Raw genomic sequence first — 22,183 nt, forward strand, 5'->3', positions numbered from 1 at the left:
ACTAATCAGGTCCTTTCAAATGACACCAAGTTCAATGACCTTGTGACCTTGACTGTGACATGTATGCTTAAAATAGCTTTTTTGAACCCTCACTATAACTTTTGAACAATGAGAGATTGAGATTTCATATTTGGTAAGCATATACTCCACTAATCAAGCGCTTTCAAATGACACAAAGGTCAATGACCTTGTGACCTGGACTGTGACCTTAATGCCAGAAATAGCTTTTTCAGAACTTTGTTGCCACCGGCCGCATAGTGTTTCACAAACACATCTTGTTTCAATTAAAAACTTGTCTTTGTTGTTGACAAATGCCTATATAAATCATTGTTTGTTTAAATAAATTCTTTATCTAAATTGAATAATTGTACATCATAACATCTACTGATTTTTTTACACAGGAATATTTAGATGAGACCAGATGTTGGGGCTATGAGGACTACTGTGATACAACAAGTCGACTGAATTCCACGTCTTGTCCATGGGGAAGCAGAGGATGGTAAATAATTGCCTTTGATACGTTCCCTCAGTAAGGGGACCAAGAATTCAGCTTTTAAAAAATCCAGGGATTTCAGTCCAGAAACACAAACATTCAGTTGATGAATTCATTAAATCTTCCAAACTTTATCGGTTTTAGCTCTACTGGTCAGAGACTAGAAGAGCTTATGTTTTGAGTAAGGTGTCTGTGGTACCTCCCTATAGCTGTCTATCTGTAAATAATTTTTCAAAATGCTACTTCTCCTACAGTTTTGATCTGATTTCAATATTTAAATCTTGGCAAAAAGGTAGACTATACTAAGATACTTAAGTCTCTTTATTGGTTTTTGATTTCAATGAATGGTGTTGCCATGGTTACCAGAATTTTTTTTTTGTTCTGATTTCAGTATAAATCAATCTGCACATAAGTTAGACTACACTAAGGTACATAGTTCTTTATATATGTATCAAATTTTGATTTCAATGAACAGTGTTGCCATGATTAAAAAGAAATTTCACTAAAATACTTTCAAAGCCTTACCATGCTTACTCCTCCAACAGTTGTGGTCTGATTTCAATATGCATGTAACTTAGCATGCAAGTATACTACACTAAGATACATAATTCTGATAAAAGTATTCTGTTGTTGCAAAGTTTCAAATTCAAGTGCTACTTTTCTCTTTCTTTGTTAAAAGTACAAAGCAGTAGAGCTACATTCTCACCAGAGACTTCTGGCTTCAATTGCTGTAAATACAATATTGTGCCCTTTTCTCTTGTTATTTATCACTATAGTGCAAATTGGATTATGTCTTTGGCCACATTACATTTCTCTAGGTGGTATTGGATTAAAAGGTTAGTCATATTAATAGGTTTTTTTAATTGTCTTCACAGCATTATTAACATGCACTATCATTGTTTTTACTTTTGATCTTTAAAAAAATGTTGATCTAGTGTCTATCACTTATTCAGCAATTATTGATGCAGAGTGATCATGTGACTGTCATATAAAATTCTCAACACCTAATACATGTACCATGAATACTGACTTTGATCTTTGACCTTTTGACCGTAAAACTAGAAACTTTTTTTTCAGGCCATCCAACCCAATATAGAGCTTAAAATATCCAAATGGTACTATTTATCAGTAGCATTGCAATTTACCTCGGTCTTTTAATTTTTGAATGCTAATAAATAGCGTCTTTGTAGCAAAGGACCCGTTGCAGATACAGTAAAACTCGTTTAGTAGGAACACGGATATTGCAAATTCACGGATAAAGTGAAGTTTTCTTGGATCCCCAGCTATAAAAATTTAACGAAATTCCTTATATGTATACCGTATAAGCAGAATTTTTAGCGAGGATTTAATTTTTGCATTTTTAGCAAGGATGCTGAGATCGCTAAAATTAAATATCACTTAAAATAAACTGTGTTTGATTTGTAATAGCTTATTTAGTGTGAATTTTAAAAGTGCTATAATAGCATCTCGCTAAAAATAAAATACAAATTTTAAGGACAATTGGCTAAATTTGCGTCTCGCTAAAATTTCCACTTATACTGTAAAACAAATTATGTAAACAGGGAAGTTATTTCATAGGTCCCAGTGACTTTGTTATAACCGAGTTTTACTGAATCAGACTGAAAATTAAGGCACATGTACATGGTCAATTTCTAGTCCACTGCTACAAGAACTTGAACAGGTCAATTATACCACACACACCTTTTATGGAAAGCATTTTTCAATATGGGACAATGTCTATGTCAGACCTATTCTCTGTGGACACTTTAAAAAATTACATTGGGGTCTAATTCTGTTTCATTAAAGCTGGTTTATCATATTTCTAAATTTATTATCTCAGCTCTTTATGGTCATGATGGTTTGATATGGATAAACATTTTCTTGTTTATGATAGTTTCTGTCGCAACTTACTCAGTATGACCTCTGACCTTTTGATGTTGCCTGTGAATAAAATAGTTTCCCTGGGCACATAATATTAATCTCAAAAGTGGTCAAAATGAGCTCTATTCTGTCTTTGATATTGGTATGGAAAATGTATTTCTCTTAATTTTGTTTGAGAGAATTATCTCTATTATAGTTTTTCAAGAATAAGTCCATCTGTAAGTGAAACTGTTATTTTGACATTCATCGTATAATGAGTAGGAATTAATAAAATTTTTATTAATAACTGGAAATGTGATTACTGTAGATCACTAAATTTTCGCGACACCTTTTTTTCGCGAGATAGTCATTGACTCTTGATAAGCGAGACAAAATTTTCATGGATTGTGGTTATTGCTCTATATTTACATTACATATATTTTTTGCATATAAAATGAATGGAAATCTATTGCATTCAAAACACCATAACACAGACAGGATACTAAGAGGTTAAAACGTGTTTTAATTAGTTTGACGTCATAATCTTTGAATGCCGAGGAAGTGCAACGTCACAAGCGAAAATCAAAAAATCATGTTCAAATTAACCAGAAGCTGTTACAATTGCTGATCCATTTAATGAAGCTTACACGAAGGATAATACATAGGTTTTTAAATAGAAATCACATTTGCAGTTAAGGTAGAAAGTTAAAAAAATGTAAATATAAGCAATGAACGCAAGTTATTCAATTTGTTTGCACACACTGTTGCAGTTATGAAACTATATCACTCAAAAAATAATGATTCATTGCTTAAATATAATCTTAAGGAATACTATTATATGCGAAAATAAAGTTCTCACGAATAAAAAGTGATTTACAGTAACGCTGCAGCAGATGACATCTATGCAAGATGACCTAAGCCTTCACAAAGCTGTCAGTAGACATTTTTAAAAATACACAAAAGATCAACAACTTTTCTAAAATATTGACTCAGAGGCAGAAATTAAAAAAATTAGAGACAAAGTTAATGTTCATGAATTTATTCAGCATTGTTAATACCTGTATTTATGTGATACTAGTATATGGATTTGGTACTGTATAATATACATGCATGTACATATTGTTCATTGCATTTCACGTCATACCAGGACAAAAGATAAGGCTGAACAGTTAGACTTGTTTTGGAAATCTGTGGACTTTGGTTATATTCTGGAAAGGAAAAAAGAACTCCGAACCTTCTGTGTACCCAAGACTCAGGTAAATACAGAATACTAACAACGCATAACAAAACTAATTTCTCGCAGAGAAATGAGAGACATGGTGTATTGCAAACTCATCAATATGCTGATAACATTATTACATTTGATTTATATTTGCAAATTTTTCCTCTCATATAACACAATTTAAGCAATGCATATCTTTATCTGTATAAACTTAGGTTCATCATATCATATACGTTCGACATACTTTCTCTGTGACGTCTTAAAGGATCAATGCACATTCAATAATTGAATCAAACTTGAGTGGTTGAGTTTTTAAAAAATACAACATTCATCAGTTAGAGATAATAATCACGCAGGTATTTATTGTAAATCAGTCATAAATGTACATATACATATGTAAATAATAAGGTATGATTTTAAAATATCTATCTGGATATAGATGCAGGTTGGTACATGTTCAATAGATTGAATTTTATCACTAGACCAACCTATATTATTTTATATTTGATAAATGTAAAAATTGTTACCTTTTTCCTAAAATAGATTTCATTACTGATAACATTATTACATTACAGATTACATAACTGATAACATTGTTACATTACAGATAACATAACTGATAACATTGTTACATTACACATTACATTACTGATAACATTGTTACATTACAGATTACTAGGGATGTCAAAATTTTTATTTTCCTTAGTCGACTATTCGATTGCATTATTCGAACGATAGTCGAACATTCAGAACACTTTTTTCATAATAGAATCTTTATCTCCGTTTTACTTTCGTTTGCATAGACTATGCAAGAGTTATCCTTCTTTGTTTTATGCATTACGTATGGGTTTGACAGATATTCACAGGCACTTAACTTGTAGCTATTATGTTGACATGAAATTATTTTTATTTAGTTTTAATATGCATCAAAAACTACCAGCAAATATTTTTTTAAACTTATTTAAATAAAATAAGATAAACACAGCATCTACACGTCAGGTGCCCGTGTGATATTGTTAATACCGATTACCGAATTAACTTTAAAACAATTAAATGCCCTAGCTTACAACACTACAATGTATGCGTGTTTTTATAAAAATAATTATCAAATTATCAAAACGTGTCTTGGCTACCGTATGTGAACCTTTGAACATTACTAAAATAACAATATTATGGATACATGGTATGTAATGTCTAATTAACTGTGTTTTCATTATAATTTTACAAACAAAACCCAGCACAGTGATTCATAATTTATCAGAAAAACAATTGTTATTGACAATTATCAGATTATAGAAGAGCATTTATGAATGCATTAGACATTGATAATGAAAAATCAACAGTTTTTGTTCAGGAAAACAACATCTGAAGACAAGTTATTTCTCAATTTTGAGACGATTAATCCGGCAGAAGAAAATATGCGTTCTGAGGGCACTGATGTGGCAGGGGAGCCAAGGAATTTTCTGGCCAGTTTAGCGATCGATGGAAATTTATTTTTTCATAAATTTGTAATCAAGAGTTATCGCTCTTTTTTTAATTATTCGATAGTCGGTCTCATTATTCGATAGTCGGTCCTTTCGACTGACAGTCGAATAGTCGACTATTCGTTGACATCCCTACAGATTACATAAATGATAACATTGTTACATTACAGATTTCATTACCGATAACGTTGTTACATCACAGATTACATAACTTATAATATTGTTACATTTCAGATTACATAACTTATAACATTGTTACATTACAGATTACATTACTAATAACATAGTAATATTACAGATTACATTACTGATAATGTTGTTACATCACAGATTACATAACTGATAACATTGTTACATTACAGATTACATTACTGATAACACTGTTACATTACAGGAGGATTCATCTTTGGAGTGTGTTCGTTATGCCCGGTTTTGTCGGGGGAGGAACCTCTTCTTTGATTTTACCAAACCTGATATGTTTTCAGGTCATGAGAGGTAAAACAGTCAAAAAATTATACAGGTGTTTATGAAATATTTATAATAGACATGCTTTAAACCACTTAACCAGTGTGCTTTTAATCGTTCAGATATCCTGTATGTTACTGAATTACAGTAATGTGTAAAATATTCTTGATTGCCCTCATGGTGAAGTGGTTAGAATGTCTGCTCTAGAGTCGCAAAGTAAGGAGTCGATCCTTACGTCCTGGGTTCGAATCCCATTGTGGGATGTGGAAATGGGTCCTTCAGAAGACTGTATAAACCGAGGTCCTGTGTCACAGTAGGTGCTGACACGAAAAAGATTCCTCACTGCTTAATGTCCCTGATGACAAAATTTGTAACTCTCCACCAGCAAGTTTTGGTGTCTTCACATGAGTGAAAAATTCTCAAGAGGGATGTTAACTAACATACAATCAGTAAATCATACATGTACTTGTCTATTGCCTTTCTATTAAGCCAGAGTAAAATTCTCTTGTACAGTTTTCATTATTCTCTTTTATGATGAATATCAAAGTAAAGACGAAACTACTAGTACCTTAATCTTGCCATCTAATGCCTCTCTTTAAGTTTTTAAATCCTTTTAGATTCAAAGAAAACTTATTCGATGCAAAGTTACGGTTTGCACAGGACAATTTTAATACCGGAGTGATAGGGGGCCACTGTGACCTAAATAAAGAGGCTCTCAAAGCAGAGGGGGAACATAAGAGTGCTTTACAATCCTGGTAAGAACTTTTCATAAAAATAATTATAATATTCTCAATGTTAAAACTCCTCTCATGAAATCTTCATTAAGATTTAAGTGACATCTCATCCTCCTTATAACAATCCTTGACATAAAAATAGTAAAGACATCTTGTATTTGGATTCCTCAAAGAACGGAAGGATTTCAACCCCTTCCCCCATACACCCACACCCACACTCCCGTCATGTCTCTCTAAGGGGATCCCTGTCTCAACAGTTCCTAACTTAGCCCCCCACCCCAATCTTTTTACAATATGTTAGTGTGTGGTGGGGCATATATTTGCCTAAGTAAAGACCCCCCCCCCTCCCTTTTATCAGTCCAAAAATAACTAATATTGAAGTGAACAAGTCCTTCAAAAAATGAACACAAAAATTATATGGAACATGAAAGTCTTGAAAGATAGTCTGTAAGCCTAGCTAGCTTACTTGTACAGGTATATATCCTTAATGTGAAGTAAGCCATAATGTTATAAATTATTAATGTATATGATATAGGTTTGCTGAAGTGGAACATTTTTCATCGCTGCCTTTCCGTCCAATACAAGATGGCCGTTGTGATATCATTTTAGACAAGCCAACTTACTTTATGAAGTTAGATGCAGGTAAAGGAATCCATCGACTACAGACATCTGTTTGACAATACTTGTTTTACTTCAAACTTATACTGTAGTTTTCTTATTTTATGTGAGTACTAATCATAAAGGGCTCTAAGATAATCAATAATGAGAACAATAGTTCCCAAATGGACGGTTGATCAAGAGATTTTAGGAAATGGATTCCAACACTATGAAAGTGGATGCAAGTTATTTTATTTTATGAATGGTGCTGCTTGGAAATTACCTGATAATTATCGTATAATCCCTATTAACCACCCCTGCCCCTATAAGCACCCCCTAAGGTCTTTTTCAATGGTCAGGAAATAAGGGCCCCCTGTTCAGTGATTAAAATCATCTAGAATCATATCAAAAGTCTGCCAACATTTGAAGAAAGTGAAATTAAAACTTGTCTATTATCCAATTTCTCGATGGAAAAATGAATCATTTAGCATAATTTGGGTGGATTATCTTCACTTAAAGTAAAGTTGGACATTATTTTAGTGATTCTTTGAATTTATTTTTTTTCAAAAGATTTTTCTAATTGCCCAGGGTGGTTAATAGGGATTATACGGTATTTCCTTTCATGTCTTGTCCCAAACTAAAGTAGAATCAGGCTCAGTTGTGATTAAACATTTTCCTAACAAGAGCATGTTGTCTCAAGTGGTGTGTAGGTTTGGTACTGTAAACCAACTTTTATTCGCGACAACTTAATTTCGCGATTATGCAGGGGTAAACAAGTTCGCGACGATTCATTTCCGCGATCAATCATTTTGTATCTGTTATTTATAGACACATAACAATTTAATTACCGGTTTGCGGCGAGAAATATTCGCGATGACAAGGCTCTCGCGAACTTCGCGAAAATTTCTCGCACGCGAATAGAAGTTGGTTTACAGTAATTCTATCAGGCTTTTTTTACAGGGGTAAACATGTACCACCATTTTTGTGACTTTATCAACTTATACGCTTCCAATCACCTGAACAACTCCTTTTCCACAGATGTATACATTGTTATGTGGGACACGGTATGTTGGATACTTTTTTAAAGTTTTTATTTGAAACAGCTTTATTATTTGTCAATATAACCAAGAGCCTCTGCTTATGAAAATTTCATTCTTGTACATTTTAATTTTATATGTATAAAAAACAAGATGTGTTTGTGAAACACTATGCGCCCAGCGGCAACAAAGTTTAAAAAACTATTTTCAGCAGATAAGTGAAAGTCAAGGTCACAAGGTCATTGACCTTGGTGTCATTTGAATAACTTCATTTGTGGAGTATGCACACCAAATATGAAGTCTCTATCTCTCGTGGTTCAAAAGTTATGGCAAAAATTTTGTAAAATCTATTTTTAGCATATAGGTCACAGTCAAGGTCACAAGGTCATTGACCTTGGTGTCATATGAAAGAGCGTCATTGGTGGAGTAAGCATATCAAATATGTAGTCTCTATCTCTCATGGTTCAAAAGATATGGCGAAAATTCAAAAAAGCTATTTTTAGCAAATAGGTCATAGTCAAGGTCACAAGGTCATTGACCTTGGTGTCATTCGAAAGAACTTTATTGGTGGAGTATGTATACCAAATATGTAGTCTCTATCTTTCACGGTTCAAAAATTATGGTGAAGGTTAAAGTTGACAACAGACAGACAGACAAACAGACAAACAGATAAACAGACAAACAGACAGGACAAAAACAATATACGCCTCGGATCTATCGATCCGGGCGCATAAAAACTGGAAATGTATGATATTTAGTGAAAACAATATTTAGCATAAATTATTTTTTTGAACATGTTAAGGGAGATTTGAATTAGTGCATTTACTTATAATCCTATTTATATATACCTGTGCAAGATTTTAAGCGTTATACATGTACTATGTACTTGAATTAGTGGAGGTTGCCTTCTGAGAAAGGCGGTAGAGAGTTTTATACACAGCTAAATGTGATACATTTACACTAATCAATATTGTGTTACCTTTTATAATGGGTTCTTATATACTGGTAATTCAACACCTGACTTCTACAGAAGTAGCAACAACTACTTGTAGAGAGTGATAGACTAAGTACAGAGTTTTTATTGTGTATTTTAAATGTTGTTCAGAGTACAATGGGATACACAGATTTGTTCCTGGAGACTTGGAAAGCCTTCACAGACTATCCTATTATTAGATTACACAAGTACGCAAAGAAAACTGTAAGTAACATATATATATATAGAACTTACTGATCTATCGTACAGTCAGTTTTCTTTTGATAACTTAATTTTTTAATTAATATTTTAAAAAAAGAGATAGATTTTTTTAGCAATTTATTTTAGCAATCATCATACTCTGTAATTCAGTGCTTTCTGGGGTATAACGAGGGACATTAGACCTTCCAGTCTTCCATTTGCAAGAGATGCAAAATGACTAAAGGAAGAAAACCTATAGCGCTATGACAGAAGTTTTCACAATTTTTAGCTCTACTGGTCAGAGACCAGAAGAGCTTATGCGATAGTAATGCGTCCGGCGTCCGTCCGTCTGTCCGTTCAGCTGTCTGTCTGTCCGTCTGTCTGTAAACAATTTTTCAAAATGCTACTCCTCCTACAGTTTTGGTCTAATTTCAATATAACTTGGCACACAAGTAGACTACACTAAGATACATAATTCTGTGTATCGGTTTTTGATTTCGATGAACGGTGTTGCCGTGGTTACTAAAAATAGAAATTTCTGTGAAATTCTTTCAAAATGCTACTCCTCCTACAGTTTTGGTCTGATTTCAGTATAACTTGGCACACAAGTAGACTACACTAAGATACATAATTCTGTGTATCGGTTTTTGATTTCGATGAACGGTGTTGCCGTGGTTACTAAAAATAGAAATTTCTGTGAAATTCTTTCAAAATGCTACTTCTCCTACAGTTTTGGTCTGATTTCAGTATAATTTGGCACACAAGTAGAATACACTAAGATACATAAATCTATGTATCGGTTTTTGATTTAGATGAACGATGTTGCCGTGGTTACTAAAAATAGAAATATCTGTAAAATTGTTTCAATATGCTACTCCTCCTACAGCTTTGGTCTGATTTCAATATAATTTGGCACACAAGTAGAATACACTAAGATACATAATTCTGTGTATCAAATTTTAATTTTGATGAACTGTGTTGCCGTGGTTACTAAAAATTGAAATGTCTGTAAAATTGTTTTAAAATGCTACTCCTCCTACAGTTTTGGTCTGATTTCAATATAACTTGGCACACAAGTAGACTACACTAAGAACATAAAGAGACTTTATCAACGATTATTATTCTATATATTGCTGTTGTAAAGTTTCAAATCCCAGCTGCTTAAGTACTCTTCTCTTCCTTTGCTATAAGTTCAAACCAGTAGAGCTTCAGTCTCGACAGAGACTTCTGGTTTTAAAATTGCGGCCGTAAACAAGTACGCGCTTCAAGGAACAAACATCTGAAATATATACTTAAATATCATTTTAACTTAGATGGTACCTAATATTTGGTGAGGTGTCCCTTAGATTTAATGACAGCTAGTAAACGGCATGGTATGGAATCATACAGAGTTCTTATGTAGTTCTGATCAAATGAAGTCCATATGTCCGAAACGACGGTGAAGAGCTCCTCGGGGGTCGTTACTTTTGTTGCCGATTTTGTAGAGTTCGTTCAATTCGAAGCCACAAGTTTTCAATAATATTGATGTCCGGGGACTGTGCCGGCCACACAATAGTTGGAATGTTATTTTCCAGTTTGTAGTCCCTCGTAATATGGGCTTTATGTACGGGGGCATTATCATCTTGAAAGCGGTACGGTTTATTGCTAAAATGCCAAGCAATTACAGGCCATAAATGGTTTTCTAAAATTGCAATATATTTTTCTGCATTTATGTTACCGTTGACAAGGCAAAGGGTTCCTACTCCGTAATATGTAATGCAACCCCACACCATAATAGACACCCTTCTCTGTCGCGGAGGACACATGCATTGGGGTAGGAACGCTTCTTTTGATGTTCTCCAAACGTATACTCTATGGTTTTCACCCAGAACGATCTGACTTTCATCGGAGAAGATTACAGAGTTCCAATAATTATTAACAGTAAGTTTTCTCTTCTCGAGACACCATGACTTACGCTTTTTTCTGTTGACCTGTGACACAGCCATCTTTTTTCTTACCACTTGTCTCTTCACATCATGTTCATGTAAAAATCTCTGCACTGTCCGTGGATGTATATGATCATTTGCATCCCTACTTCTGTTTAAATCATTCGTAATGTCACTTAAAAACGTTCCCTGTTCATTTTTGTATGACGAACAAGCCAGTTCCGATCCGTCTGCGACATCTTGCAAGGACGTCCTTTTCTTTTCGCTTTGTTTATCTCCCCCGTGTATAAATACTTTTTCCAGATTGATCTGATTGTAAATTCTGATATTCCTAATAAATTTTCAATTTCACGTCTTTTTTCCTTCTAACTTCATTTCAACAATCAATTTTCGTACATCGTTCGTCAGTTAATTCTTTTGATTTTCGGCCCATGGTGAATGATAGGTTTGTTTACGATTTTACAAGAATGCAGACGATGGAAATTGATTAACTACGTCACTAACTTGCGAAAGATGACTGGATAAATCGGCCTCGTTCAAAAGTTATTCCCCTTTGAACAAACAAAGTGTATATTGTTGACGTTGCCATTTTTAAAAAATCGCGAATACTTTTGTCATAGCGCTGTATATCTCTGAAACTAAAAGGTCAAAATCTTGATCATGTTGATAGCTTTGCAGATAGTGGATAGAATTTAAAAAGCTCCACTAATATTTGGCAAAGAAATTAAAAAGAAGGTTGACTGGAAGACCCAGGGTCAAAAGGTTAAGGTCAACACTTTTGATGTTCTTGTTTTGAATGCTTTGTTTGATATTTCTTCTTTCAAACTAATGCAATACATTCCTTATTTTAAATAACACTAATTCTGTATTAATATTTTCTCTCTTGTTCTGTTTCTGTCAACAGTTGTGTGTACGAGATGCTGTCTTTTCTCTTCTGCCTAGAATGAGATATGGCATGTATTATAATCAGCCTTTGGTAAGCCTACACTTAATAGAAACAGTTGCTTACAATGGTGCTGTAGTTCAGTAACCAAACTAATACAAAAAGAAGAATTGACTTCTTAAATGCTGAAGGTTTTCATACACTAAAAATTAGTGATTTCAAATTTTTGATGAAAATGCAATTTAAATGAATTTTAATTGACCTGCATCCAAGGGTTGACAATATACAAACATTTCAATTCAATAAAATATGAATATTGTGGTGTAAATAAATACTTAAGTTTGAGAAAGTTTAGTATGAAATGCAAAAGAAAAAAAGAATTAATAATTATACATGTAATTGAAGGTTCCAGGTTGCAGTGGGAGCAGTTTCTTTGAAGCCTTTAATAAACATTTGGCTCACAGACTTAAACTCATTCAATATGGGCCACTGGTAAGTTAAACTCACTCAACATGGGTCATTTGTAAGATAGCTCACAGACTTAAACTCACTTAACCTGGGCCACTGGTAAGTTAACTCACAGACTTACACTCACTCAACATGGGTCATTTGTAAGTTAAATTTCGGATTCAAACTCACTCAACATGGGCCACTTTTAAGTTAACTCTCGGATTCATACTCATTCAACATGGGTCACTTCTTAGTTAGCTCACAGACAAACTCATTCAACATGGGCCACTGGTTAGTTCATTCACAGACTTAAACTCACTATACATAGGTTTTTGGTCAGTTAGCTCAAAGAACCTAACTCACTCAACATGGGCCACTGGTAAGTTAGCTCACAGATTTAAACTCACTCAACTTGGGCTTGATTTCAATATGTGTTAATAAGTGTGACACAGCTACTTGATTTCTATGATATTTATGATAAATTTTATAATTACTAGTACTTAATGCATTAATCTTAAACAAGAGGCCCATGGGCCACATCGCTCACCTGAGAAGCTTTGACCCCACCCTACCCCACTGATCAAAATTTAAACAATTTGAAATCTACACTACCCCAGTATGCTTCCATGTAAGTTTAGCTTTGATTTTCAGATTTTTTCTATATATTTCTATGTAAAACATTGATTCCACATTGTGGTCCCGCCCAACCCCCGGGGGTCATGATTATAACAATTTAGAATCTACACTACCCCAGGATGCTTCCAAATAAGTTACAGCTTCTCTGGCTCAGTGGTTCTTGAGAAGAAGATTTTCAAAGATTTTTCCTATATATTTCTGTGTAAAACTTTGATTTCCCATTGTGGCCCCGCCCTACCCCTGGGGGTCATGATTTGAACAATTGAGAATCTACACTACCCTAGAATGCTTCCACATACATTTCAGCTTTTTTGACCCAGTGGTTCTTGAGAAGAAGATTTTAAAAGATTTTTCCTTTATATTTCTATGTAAAAGATTGATTCCACATTGTGGCCCCGCCCAACCCCCGGGGGTCATGGTTTGAACAATTTAGAATCAACACTACCCAGGGATGCTTCCAAATAAGTTTCAGCTTCTCTGGCTTAGTGGTTCTTGAGAAGAAGATTTTCAAAGATTTTTCCTATATATTTCTATGTAAAACATTGATTCCCCATTGTGGCCCCGCCCTACCCCTGGGGGTCATGATTTGAACAATTTAGAATCTACACTACCCAAGGATGCTTCCACATAAGATTCAGCTTTTCTGGCCCAGTGGTTCTTGAGAAGAAGATTTTCAAAGATTTTTCCTTTATATTTCTATGTAAAACTTTGATTCCCCATTGTGGCCCCGCCCTATCCCCGGGGGTCATGATTTGAACAATTTAGAATCTACACTACCCCAGGATGCTTTCACATAAGTTTCAGCTTTACTGGCCATGTGGTTCTTGAGAAGAAGATTTTTTAATGACCCAACCCTATTTTTGTCTTTTCTTGATTATCTCCCCTTGCTAGGGGATATGTCCCTTCATTTTAACAATTTAAATTCCCCTTCACCCAAGGATGCTTTGTACCAAGTTTACGAAATTGGCCCACTTGAGAAGAAGTCGAAAATGTGAAAAGTTTACAGACGGACGGACAGCTAGACAGACGGACGGACGACAGACAAAATGTGATCAGAAAAGCTCACTTGAGCCTTTGGCTCAGGTGAGCTAAAAAATACACAGATGATTTATCTAGACTTTTGTAAACAACAATTGTTCGAAGTGGTTTCAAAAATACTTCATTTCTAATTTTAGAAAAATAATAATTTTCTTATGACTTGTCTATAAATTTGGCAGAGTTATGAACCAAAATTTAACTCCAAAAAAGCAACATATAGGCAAGTTTATACAGACATATATTTAATAATACTTTCTGTATTAAAATGGCAATTTCAGAAAACTTAATGAGAGATGCTGAAGATGAACAGTTTAAATTAGGTTGTACAATTGATCATTAACTTGCATTTAGTATGCAAGATGAATAAGAGCAGTCATTGACTGTTACCATGGTCATGGATAGCTGTAAAATTGTAATTGCTAACATTTAATAGATTTCTTTAAATATTTATTACAGGAGTCCAGAATTAGAATCACTCTTCTGTCCAGAAAAACCAAGTACAGGAACATTCTGAATGAGAGAGAGGTGAGCTAAATTTAGAAAGTTTACAGGTGAAAGTGCTTTACTTTGAAAAGCAAAATGAGTAGCTTCACAGAACTGGTTAAACTCAAAGAGAAATTTGTCCCAATTTTTTAATTGTATTGCATTGCAATGTTGAAATATTGTTTGTTTACATTTATTTAAAAAAAATTCAAATACATTTCATTCTTCACCATAATCTTTAATTCTAAATATTGATACCATCTTTAAAAGAGGATTATAGGCATTAACTGAAATCTTCTGTGAATTTGTCTGTCTATTAATGAACAATGAACATTACAGTTAACTGTACTAGTGTACTAGCTGTTTTGTTGTAGCTGAAGAGAGCAATGAGCACAGTTGGAGAATTTGATGTCAAAGTAGTCACATACAATAGGTAAAGATATTGACGAGTTAAATAATATGTACATATTGAATAATTTGACATTGTTACTATTTCTGAATTTCTTGAAATTTTAATTCCCAGTATTGTGCTTTCAAAAGTTTCAAATAAAGTATTTTTTTATTTCCTAGGGACATGCCATTTATAGAGCAAATAGAGGTATGGAATTGAATGACCTTTTTGCAAAGACTGTAGTCACTTTTGTCAATGAATTACACATCTAAGTCTTTTTAGGTCACCTTAGTAAACTCAGGTGACCTATTGCTATCAGTATTCATCTGTCGTCGTGCGGGTGTGCGTCGTGCGTTGTGTGTTGTGTGTTAACATTTGAACATTTTCAGCTTCTTCTCTGAAACCACTGAACCAATTTCAACCAAATTAGGCATATAGCATCTATGGGTGAAGGGGAACAAAAATTATGAATTTCACAATCCCTGCCCCCCTGGGGCCTGAGGGGTGGGGCCAAAATCACGAAAATTAGTGCAATCTTTAAAAATCTTCTTCTTTACTCCTGGACATCAAGCAGTCAATCTGTTTGCTTGATTGTAATCAGCCTTGAGTCCTCTACCAAAATTGTCAAAATGGGGTCAGGGGTTCTAGTGCTAGGGCAGGGCTAAATAGATTATATAGTGAAAATGCATTATTTCTTTGCAAAATCTTCTTCTCTGCTCCTTGGCATTAAATAAACGAAATAAGTACATAGTTATGTTGCATAAATCTACCTCTTCCAAAATTGTGAATTTCATAGCCCTGGGGTCAGGGGTTTTTAGGTGTTAGGGTGGGGCTGTATAGATTATATTGTGAAAATGCATAAATTCTTTGAAATTCTCCTTTTCTGTTTATGGGCATTAAATAAACTAACCAATCAATAATTATGTTGAATAAGGCTGTCTTTTCTAAAATTGTGAATCTAATGGCCCCAGGGTCATGGGTTCTAGTGCTAGGGTGGGGTTATATAGATTATATAGTGAAAATGCATAAATTCTTTGAAATTTTTGTTCTCTGTTCATGGTCATTAAATAAACTACCAAGTGCATAGCTATGTTGAATTAGGCTGCCTCTTTCAAAATTGTAAATTTCATGGCCCCAGGGTCAGGAGTTCTAGTGCTAGGCAGGGCTATATAGATTATATAGTAAAAAATGAATTATTTCTTTGAAAATCTTCTTCTCAGCTCCTGAGTATTCAATAAACTAACCAAGTACACAGTTTTATTAAATAAGGCTGCCTCTTCCAAAATTGTGAATTTCACGGCCCCTGGGTTGGGGTTCTGGTGTTAGGGTGGGGCTCTACTGAAAATGCATAAATTCTTTAAAAATCTTCTTTTCTGCACCTGGGTATTAAACCAATGAACTATGTACATAGTTATGAGGAGGAAGGATGCCTCATTGAGATTTGTGAATTTCAGGGCCCCTGGATCAGGGCTTCTTGTATTAGGGCAGGGCTCTAATATTTATATATTGAAAATGCACGAATCCTTTCAAAATCTTTTACTTGGTTCCTGGGTATTATGCCAATGATCTTAGTATATATTTATGACGAAGAAAACTGCTTCTTCCAAAAATGGTTAATTTCCTGGCCCTAGGGACAGAGGTACTTGGGGGGGGGGGGGGGTACATAGTCTGCAAATAATTTAATGCTTTGAAATATGCACTTTGGTATTAATCAAGAATATGATGAAATAAAATTTATAAAATTTCCAAAATTTTGAAAGATGTGGTCCCAGGGTCAGTGGTTCCTGTGGGATGGGGTGCAAAACTGATAAAGTGGAAAATGCATTTTCTCTTTGCTACTCTGGGATACCCCTGGGTATTAAGTAACCAAAGTAAGCATGCTGAGTGTATAATTGTGATAAGCAATGGTGCCTCTTTCAAAATTGTGAATTTCATGGCCTCTGGTTTAACACATGAATCAAATTCAATTGTTGGAAAGTTGTTGCATGATACTCAGGTGACCTATAAGGCCCATGGGCCTCTTGGTAATAAATCATATACTGCATACATGCCAACTTTCCCGATTTAGGCAGGATTCTCCCGATTTTACCCTTTCATCCCGCCTTCCCAATCGGGAGAGAAAAATTGCCCTAATTTCCTGATTTGTAAAAATTCACCCACAATTTCCGATTTTATAAGTTTCCCTTTACTGCTGAATTTTGTCAAATGGGATAACAATATCAGACCTGTTTTTTCAATGCACATAGATAAGTTTCATCGTTTATTTAGGTGTTACTGTAAACCAACTTTTATTCGTGACGACTTTATTTCACGATTTACAGGGAGTAAACTAGTTTGCGACGATTAATTTTCGCGATAAAGCCTATTTAGGTTTCTTTTTAATAGACACATAGACTTTAAATACCGGTTCGCCGCGAGAAATATTCGCGGTGACGAGGCTCTTGTGAACTTCGTGAAAATTTCTCGCACGCGAATAAAAGTTGGTTTACAGTAATTAGCCACAGGAAATCACTTCACGCTTGAATGCACGCAGTCGTCCAGGTGCAGGTGGCTTACAGCTTGGGGCAATTAGGGGATTATCTTTTCAGTTTTAAGGGGTACGCAAGGTGAAACACATAGATTAAGGGGATAATTGTTAGTCATTTTATTGAAAACATAAATTAAAGACAACTAACTAATAACCAAACTATAAAATCGGAATCCAAAGAGATCGTTATTTGAAAACAAAAGTAGAAAACTACAAAGCAAAGCTGCTAACTTTATGTATCTATAATGAAAAATTATTGTAAAGTTTGCCAGTTAAAATAATATCTAAAAAATCCAGATGAAACAATAAATTTCTTTTCCCTTAGACCCTTCTCCCAAAAGTAATTAATATTGTATGCGTACTATGTGACTAGGAAATACCCACATAGCACCATCAAGCCTGCCACAGTTCAAGACTGTAAAAAAATAATTTTCTTTGGGATAGGTGGTATTTTTGTGTTAGAAAATTGATGATTTAATTCTTCAAAACCGATGGTTTATTTCTTCGAATTGTTTTGTGTGCGACATAAAATTAAGTGTTTTAATTTAAGTGCAGTTGTAAATGTACATTACCATGAGGAAAAATTTTCTTTTCTCCCACACAAACAATAAAAAGCATTGCAATTTCTCAAAATTTCTTTAAATTTAATATCTGATTAGAATTTATAATTAATTAAAATGAAAAAATCTCAAAAATGTTCCCAGAAACAGTACAGTGTACTTTACAGTATGAAAAGTTGTACAATTTTCAATTTTTCAACAAATTATGTGTCCTAGCTGGTTAAAAAAAAATTGTTTACATATGTTACTAAATACCCCTTCTTTAGTGAGAAAGGCACATATTTGAGCAAAAATATTTCAATTTTGGAAAGTAAAACCTTATTTTTGTGTTATTTTATCCTTTAGTAGTATTAATAAGTGATATTAATTATATTATAAAATTTAATTTAAAAAAAGGATCATGTCATAATCATTTAATTTCATGACAAAATGTCGCAAATTTAAAGCTTTGAAAAATGTTGTCACGTGCAAAATCCCCCATGGGAATTTTTAGGTCACCTGAGTAAACTCAGGTGACCTATTGCTATCTGTTTTTGTCCGTCGTCGTTTGTCGTGCATCGTGCGTTAACATTTGAAGATTTTTAGCTTCTTCTCTGCAACCACTGAACCATTTCAATCAAATTTGGCATATAGCATCTATGGGTGAAGGGAACAAAAATTGTGAATTTCATAATCCCTGCCCCCCTGGGGCCTGGGGAGTGGGGCAAAAACCATTAAAATTAGTGTAATCTTTAAAAATCTTCTTCTTTACTCCGGGACATCAAGCAGTCAAACTGTTGGTATGATTGTAATCAGCATTGAGTCGTCTACCAAAATTGTGAAATTCATGGCCCCAGGGTCAGGGGTTCTAGTGCTAGGGCAGGGCTAAACAGGTTATATAGTGAAAATGCATTATTCCTTTGAAAATCTTCTTCTCTGCTCCTGGGCATTAAATAAGCTAACTAAGTACATATTTATGTTAAATAAGATTGCCTCTTCCAAAATTGTGAATTTCATGGCCCCAGGGTCAGGGGTTCTGGTGTTAGGGCAGGGCTGTATTGGTTATATAGTGAAAATGCATTAATTCTTTGAAAATCTTCTTCTCTGCTCCTGGGTATAAAACAAACAAACTAAGTATACATAGTTATTATGACCAAGAATGCCTCTTCTAAAATTGTGAATTTCATAGCCCATGGGTGAGGGGTTCTTGTGTTAGGGCGGGGCTCTTTAATTGTTTATATAGTGAAAATACATTAAAAAATCTTCTTCTCTTCTCCTGGGTATGAAATAGACTAACCAAGTACATGGTTATATTAAATAAGTCCACCTCTTCCAAAATTATGAATTTCATGGCCCCAGGGTCAGGGGTTCTGGTGTTAGGGCAGGGCTCTGTTGATTATATAGTGAAAATGCATAAATTCTTTAAAAATCTTCTCCTATGCTCCTGGGTATAAAACTACTGAATTATGTACATTGTTATGATGAAGAAGGATGCTTCTTCCCAATTTGTGAATTTCATGACCCCTGGGTCAGGGGTTCTGGTGTTAGGGTGGGGCTCCATAATGATTATATTGTGAAAACGCTTGAATTCTTTGGAAATATTTTCCTTTGCTCCTTGGTATAATGCCAATGATCTAAGTATATATTTATGATGAAGAAAGATGCCTCTTCCAAAATGGTTAATTTCAGGGCCCCTCCATTAGGGGTACTGCGGGGGGTGGGGGTTGGTTACATAGTCTGAAAATAAAGTAATACTTTGAAATCCGTTCTTTGATGTTAATCACCCATTTCTGATGAAAAGAAATTTCTAAAATTTCTAAAATTTTAAAATATGTGGCCCCAGGGTCAGTGGTTCCTTTGTGTTGGTGTGCACAACTGGTGGTTATAAAGTGGAAATGCATTTTCTCTCTGTTACTCTGATCTCCCTTTGGGTTTTAAGTAACCAAATTAAGCATGCTAAATGTATAGTTATGATAAACAATGGTGCCTCTTTCAAAATTGTGAATTTCAAGACATTTGGTTTTAAATAGTCAAACCAAAATCAGTCGTTGGAAAGTTGTTACATGTTACTCAGGTGACCTATAAGGCCCATGGGCCTCTTGTCAAAAGTGGCATGTATGATACTGTAAAAGCTCAAATTTTTGTGGGGGATGAAATTTCGTTGATCTGTTATCTAAAAAGGTTTTTAGCTCACCTGAGCTGAAGACTCAAGTGAGCTTTTCTGATCAAAATTTGTCTGTTGTCTGTCGTCGTTGTGGTCGTAGTCGTTGTTGTTGTTGTCGTCGTTAACTTTTCACATTTTCATTATCTTCTCAAGAACCACTGGGCCAATTTCAACCAAACTTGCCACAAAGTATCCTTGGGTGAAGGGAATTCAAGTTTGTTCAAATGAAGGGCCACCCCGTCTTCCAAGGGGAGATAATTATGAATTAGTGAAAAATAAATGGCATGATTTAAAAATCTTCTTCTCAAGAATCACTGGGCCAAGAAAGATGTTACTTATGTGGAATCATCCTCAGGTAGTGAAGATTCAAATTTGTTCAAAGCATGACCCCCGGGGGTAGGTTGGGGCCACAATGGGGTATCAAAGTTTAACATAGGAATACATAGGAAAAATCTTTAAAAATCTTCTTCTCCAGAACCCCAGGGCCAGGAAAGATGAAACTCATGTGGAATCATCCTCAGGAAGTGAAGATTCAAGTTTGTTCAAATAATGACCCCCGGGGGTAGGGTAGGGCCACAATGGCAAATCAAAGTTTAACATAGGAAAAATCTTTAAAAATCATTTTCTTCAGAACCCCTGGGCCAGGAAAGATGAAACTTATGTGGAAACATCCTCAGGTACCCAAGATTCAAGTTTGTTCAAATCATGACCCCCGAGAGTAGGGTGAGGCCACAATGGGGTATCAAAGTTTAACATAGGAATACATAGGAAAAATCTTTAAAAATCATCTTCTTCAGAACCACAGGGCCAGGAAAGATGAAACTCATGTGGAATCATCCTCAGGTAGTGAAGATTCAATTTTGTTCAAATCATGACCCCCAGGGATAGGGAGTGTCCACAATGGGGTATCAAAGTACAACATATGAATACATAGGGAAAATCTTTAAAAATCTTATCCTCAAGATTCACTGGGCCAGGAAAGAAGAAACTCATGCAGAAGCATTTTCTGAAAGGGAAGATTTAATTTTGTTCAAATCATGACCCCTTGGGCAAGGGTGTTGCCACAATTAGTGATCAAGGTTCTACATAGGAATGCAGGGTAAAAATAGTTAAAATTCTTCACAAAGCCATCATGATGATTGATCATCAATATAAAAGCATAAAAAAGGTAATGTAAATTTGAAATTCAGGAGAATAGAGGAACCATAAAGTGGACAAATGAATACAAAGGCTATATCAATAAAAATGTTCATCTTATTAACAACAAAACTATAATGTGTCACAAAAGCATTCTAAGGAAGTGTATATTTACGTTTGTTTAAATACCCCCTCCCCTCCCCTGACCCCATTTTTAGCTCTACTGGTCAGAGACAAGAAGAGCTTATGCGATAGTAATGCGTCCGGCGTCCGTCCGTCTGTCCGTCTGTCTGTAAACAATTTTTCAAAAGTCTACTCCTCCTACAGTTTTGGTCTAATTTCAGTATAACTTGGCACACAAGTAGACTACACTAAGATACATAACTCTGTTTATTGGTTTTTGATTTCGATGAACGGTGTTGCCGTGGTTACTAAAAATAGAAATTTCTGTGAAATTCTTTCAAAATGCTACTCCTCCTACAGTTTGGTCTGATTTCAAAATAACTTGGCACACAAGTAGACTACACTAAGACACATAATTCTGTGTATCGGTTTTTGATTTCGATGAACGGTGTTGCCGTGGTTACTAAAAATAGAAATATCTGTAAAATTCTTTCAAAATGCTACTCCTCCTACAGTTTTGGTCTGATTTCAGTATAACTTGGCACACAAGTAGACTACACTAAGATACATAATTCTGTATATTGGTTTTTGATTTCGATGAACGGTGTTGCCGTGGTTACTAAAAATAGAAATTTCTGTGAAATTCTTTCAAAATGCTACTCCTCCTACAGTTTTGGTCTGATTTCAGTATAACTTGGCACACAAGTAGACTACACTAAGATACATAATTCTGTGTATCGGTTTTTGATTTCGATGAATGGTGTTGCCGTGGTTACTAAAAATAGAAATATCTGTAAAATTCTTTCAAAATGCTACTCCTC

At 34.7% G+C, this 22,183-nt stretch overlaps 2 protein-coding genes across 4 annotated transcripts in view; one reads left to right on the forward strand and one right to left on the reverse strand.

Annotated features, from left to right (window-relative positions):
* The window catches only part of LOC134246436 (beta-1,3-galactosyltransferase 5-like), a 109,726-nt gene that overhangs the window by 67,233 nt on the left and 20,310 nt on the right, over positions 1-22,183 (reverse strand). The window lies entirely within an intron of this gene.
* LOC134246432 (EGF domain-specific O-linked N-acetylglucosamine transferase-like) overlaps positions 1-22,183 on the forward strand; it is a 34,181-nt gene that overhangs the window by 7,983 nt on the left and 4,015 nt on the right. Inside the window, exons 3-14 of one of the 3 annotated variants that reach the window (XM_062728794.1) lie at positions 402-499; positions 3,501-3,609; positions 5,454-5,554; positions 6,142-6,279; positions 6,794-6,900; positions 7,816-7,919; positions 8,998-9,090; positions 11,896-11,967; positions 12,280-12,366; positions 14,455-14,523; positions 14,856-14,914; positions 15,052-15,079. In XM_062728794.1, coding sequence (XP_062584778.1) covers positions 402-499; positions 3,501-3,609; positions 5,454-5,554; positions 6,142-6,279; positions 6,794-6,900; positions 7,816-7,919; positions 8,998-9,090; positions 11,896-11,967; positions 12,280-12,366; positions 14,455-14,523; positions 14,856-14,914; positions 15,052-15,079 — 1,065 coding nt within the window. The remainder of the gene's footprint in view (positions 1-401; positions 500-3,500; positions 3,610-5,453; positions 5,555-6,141; positions 6,280-6,793; positions 6,901-7,815; positions 7,920-8,997; positions 9,091-11,895; positions 11,968-12,279; positions 12,367-14,454; positions 14,524-14,855; positions 14,915-15,051; positions 15,080-22,183) is intronic. The other 2 variants (XM_062728795.1, XM_062728796.1) reach the window with 2 other exon arrangements.

This window comes from Saccostrea cucullata, unplaced genomic scaffold, assembly GCF_032062105.1.
Source record: "Saccostrea cucullata isolate Sc308-1 unplaced genomic scaffold, CSIRO_AGI_Scuc_v1 ctg532, whole genome shotgun sequence".
NCBI classification, from domain to species: domain Eukaryota; kingdom Metazoa; phylum Mollusca; class Bivalvia; order Ostreida; family Ostreidae; genus Saccostrea; species Saccostrea cuccullata.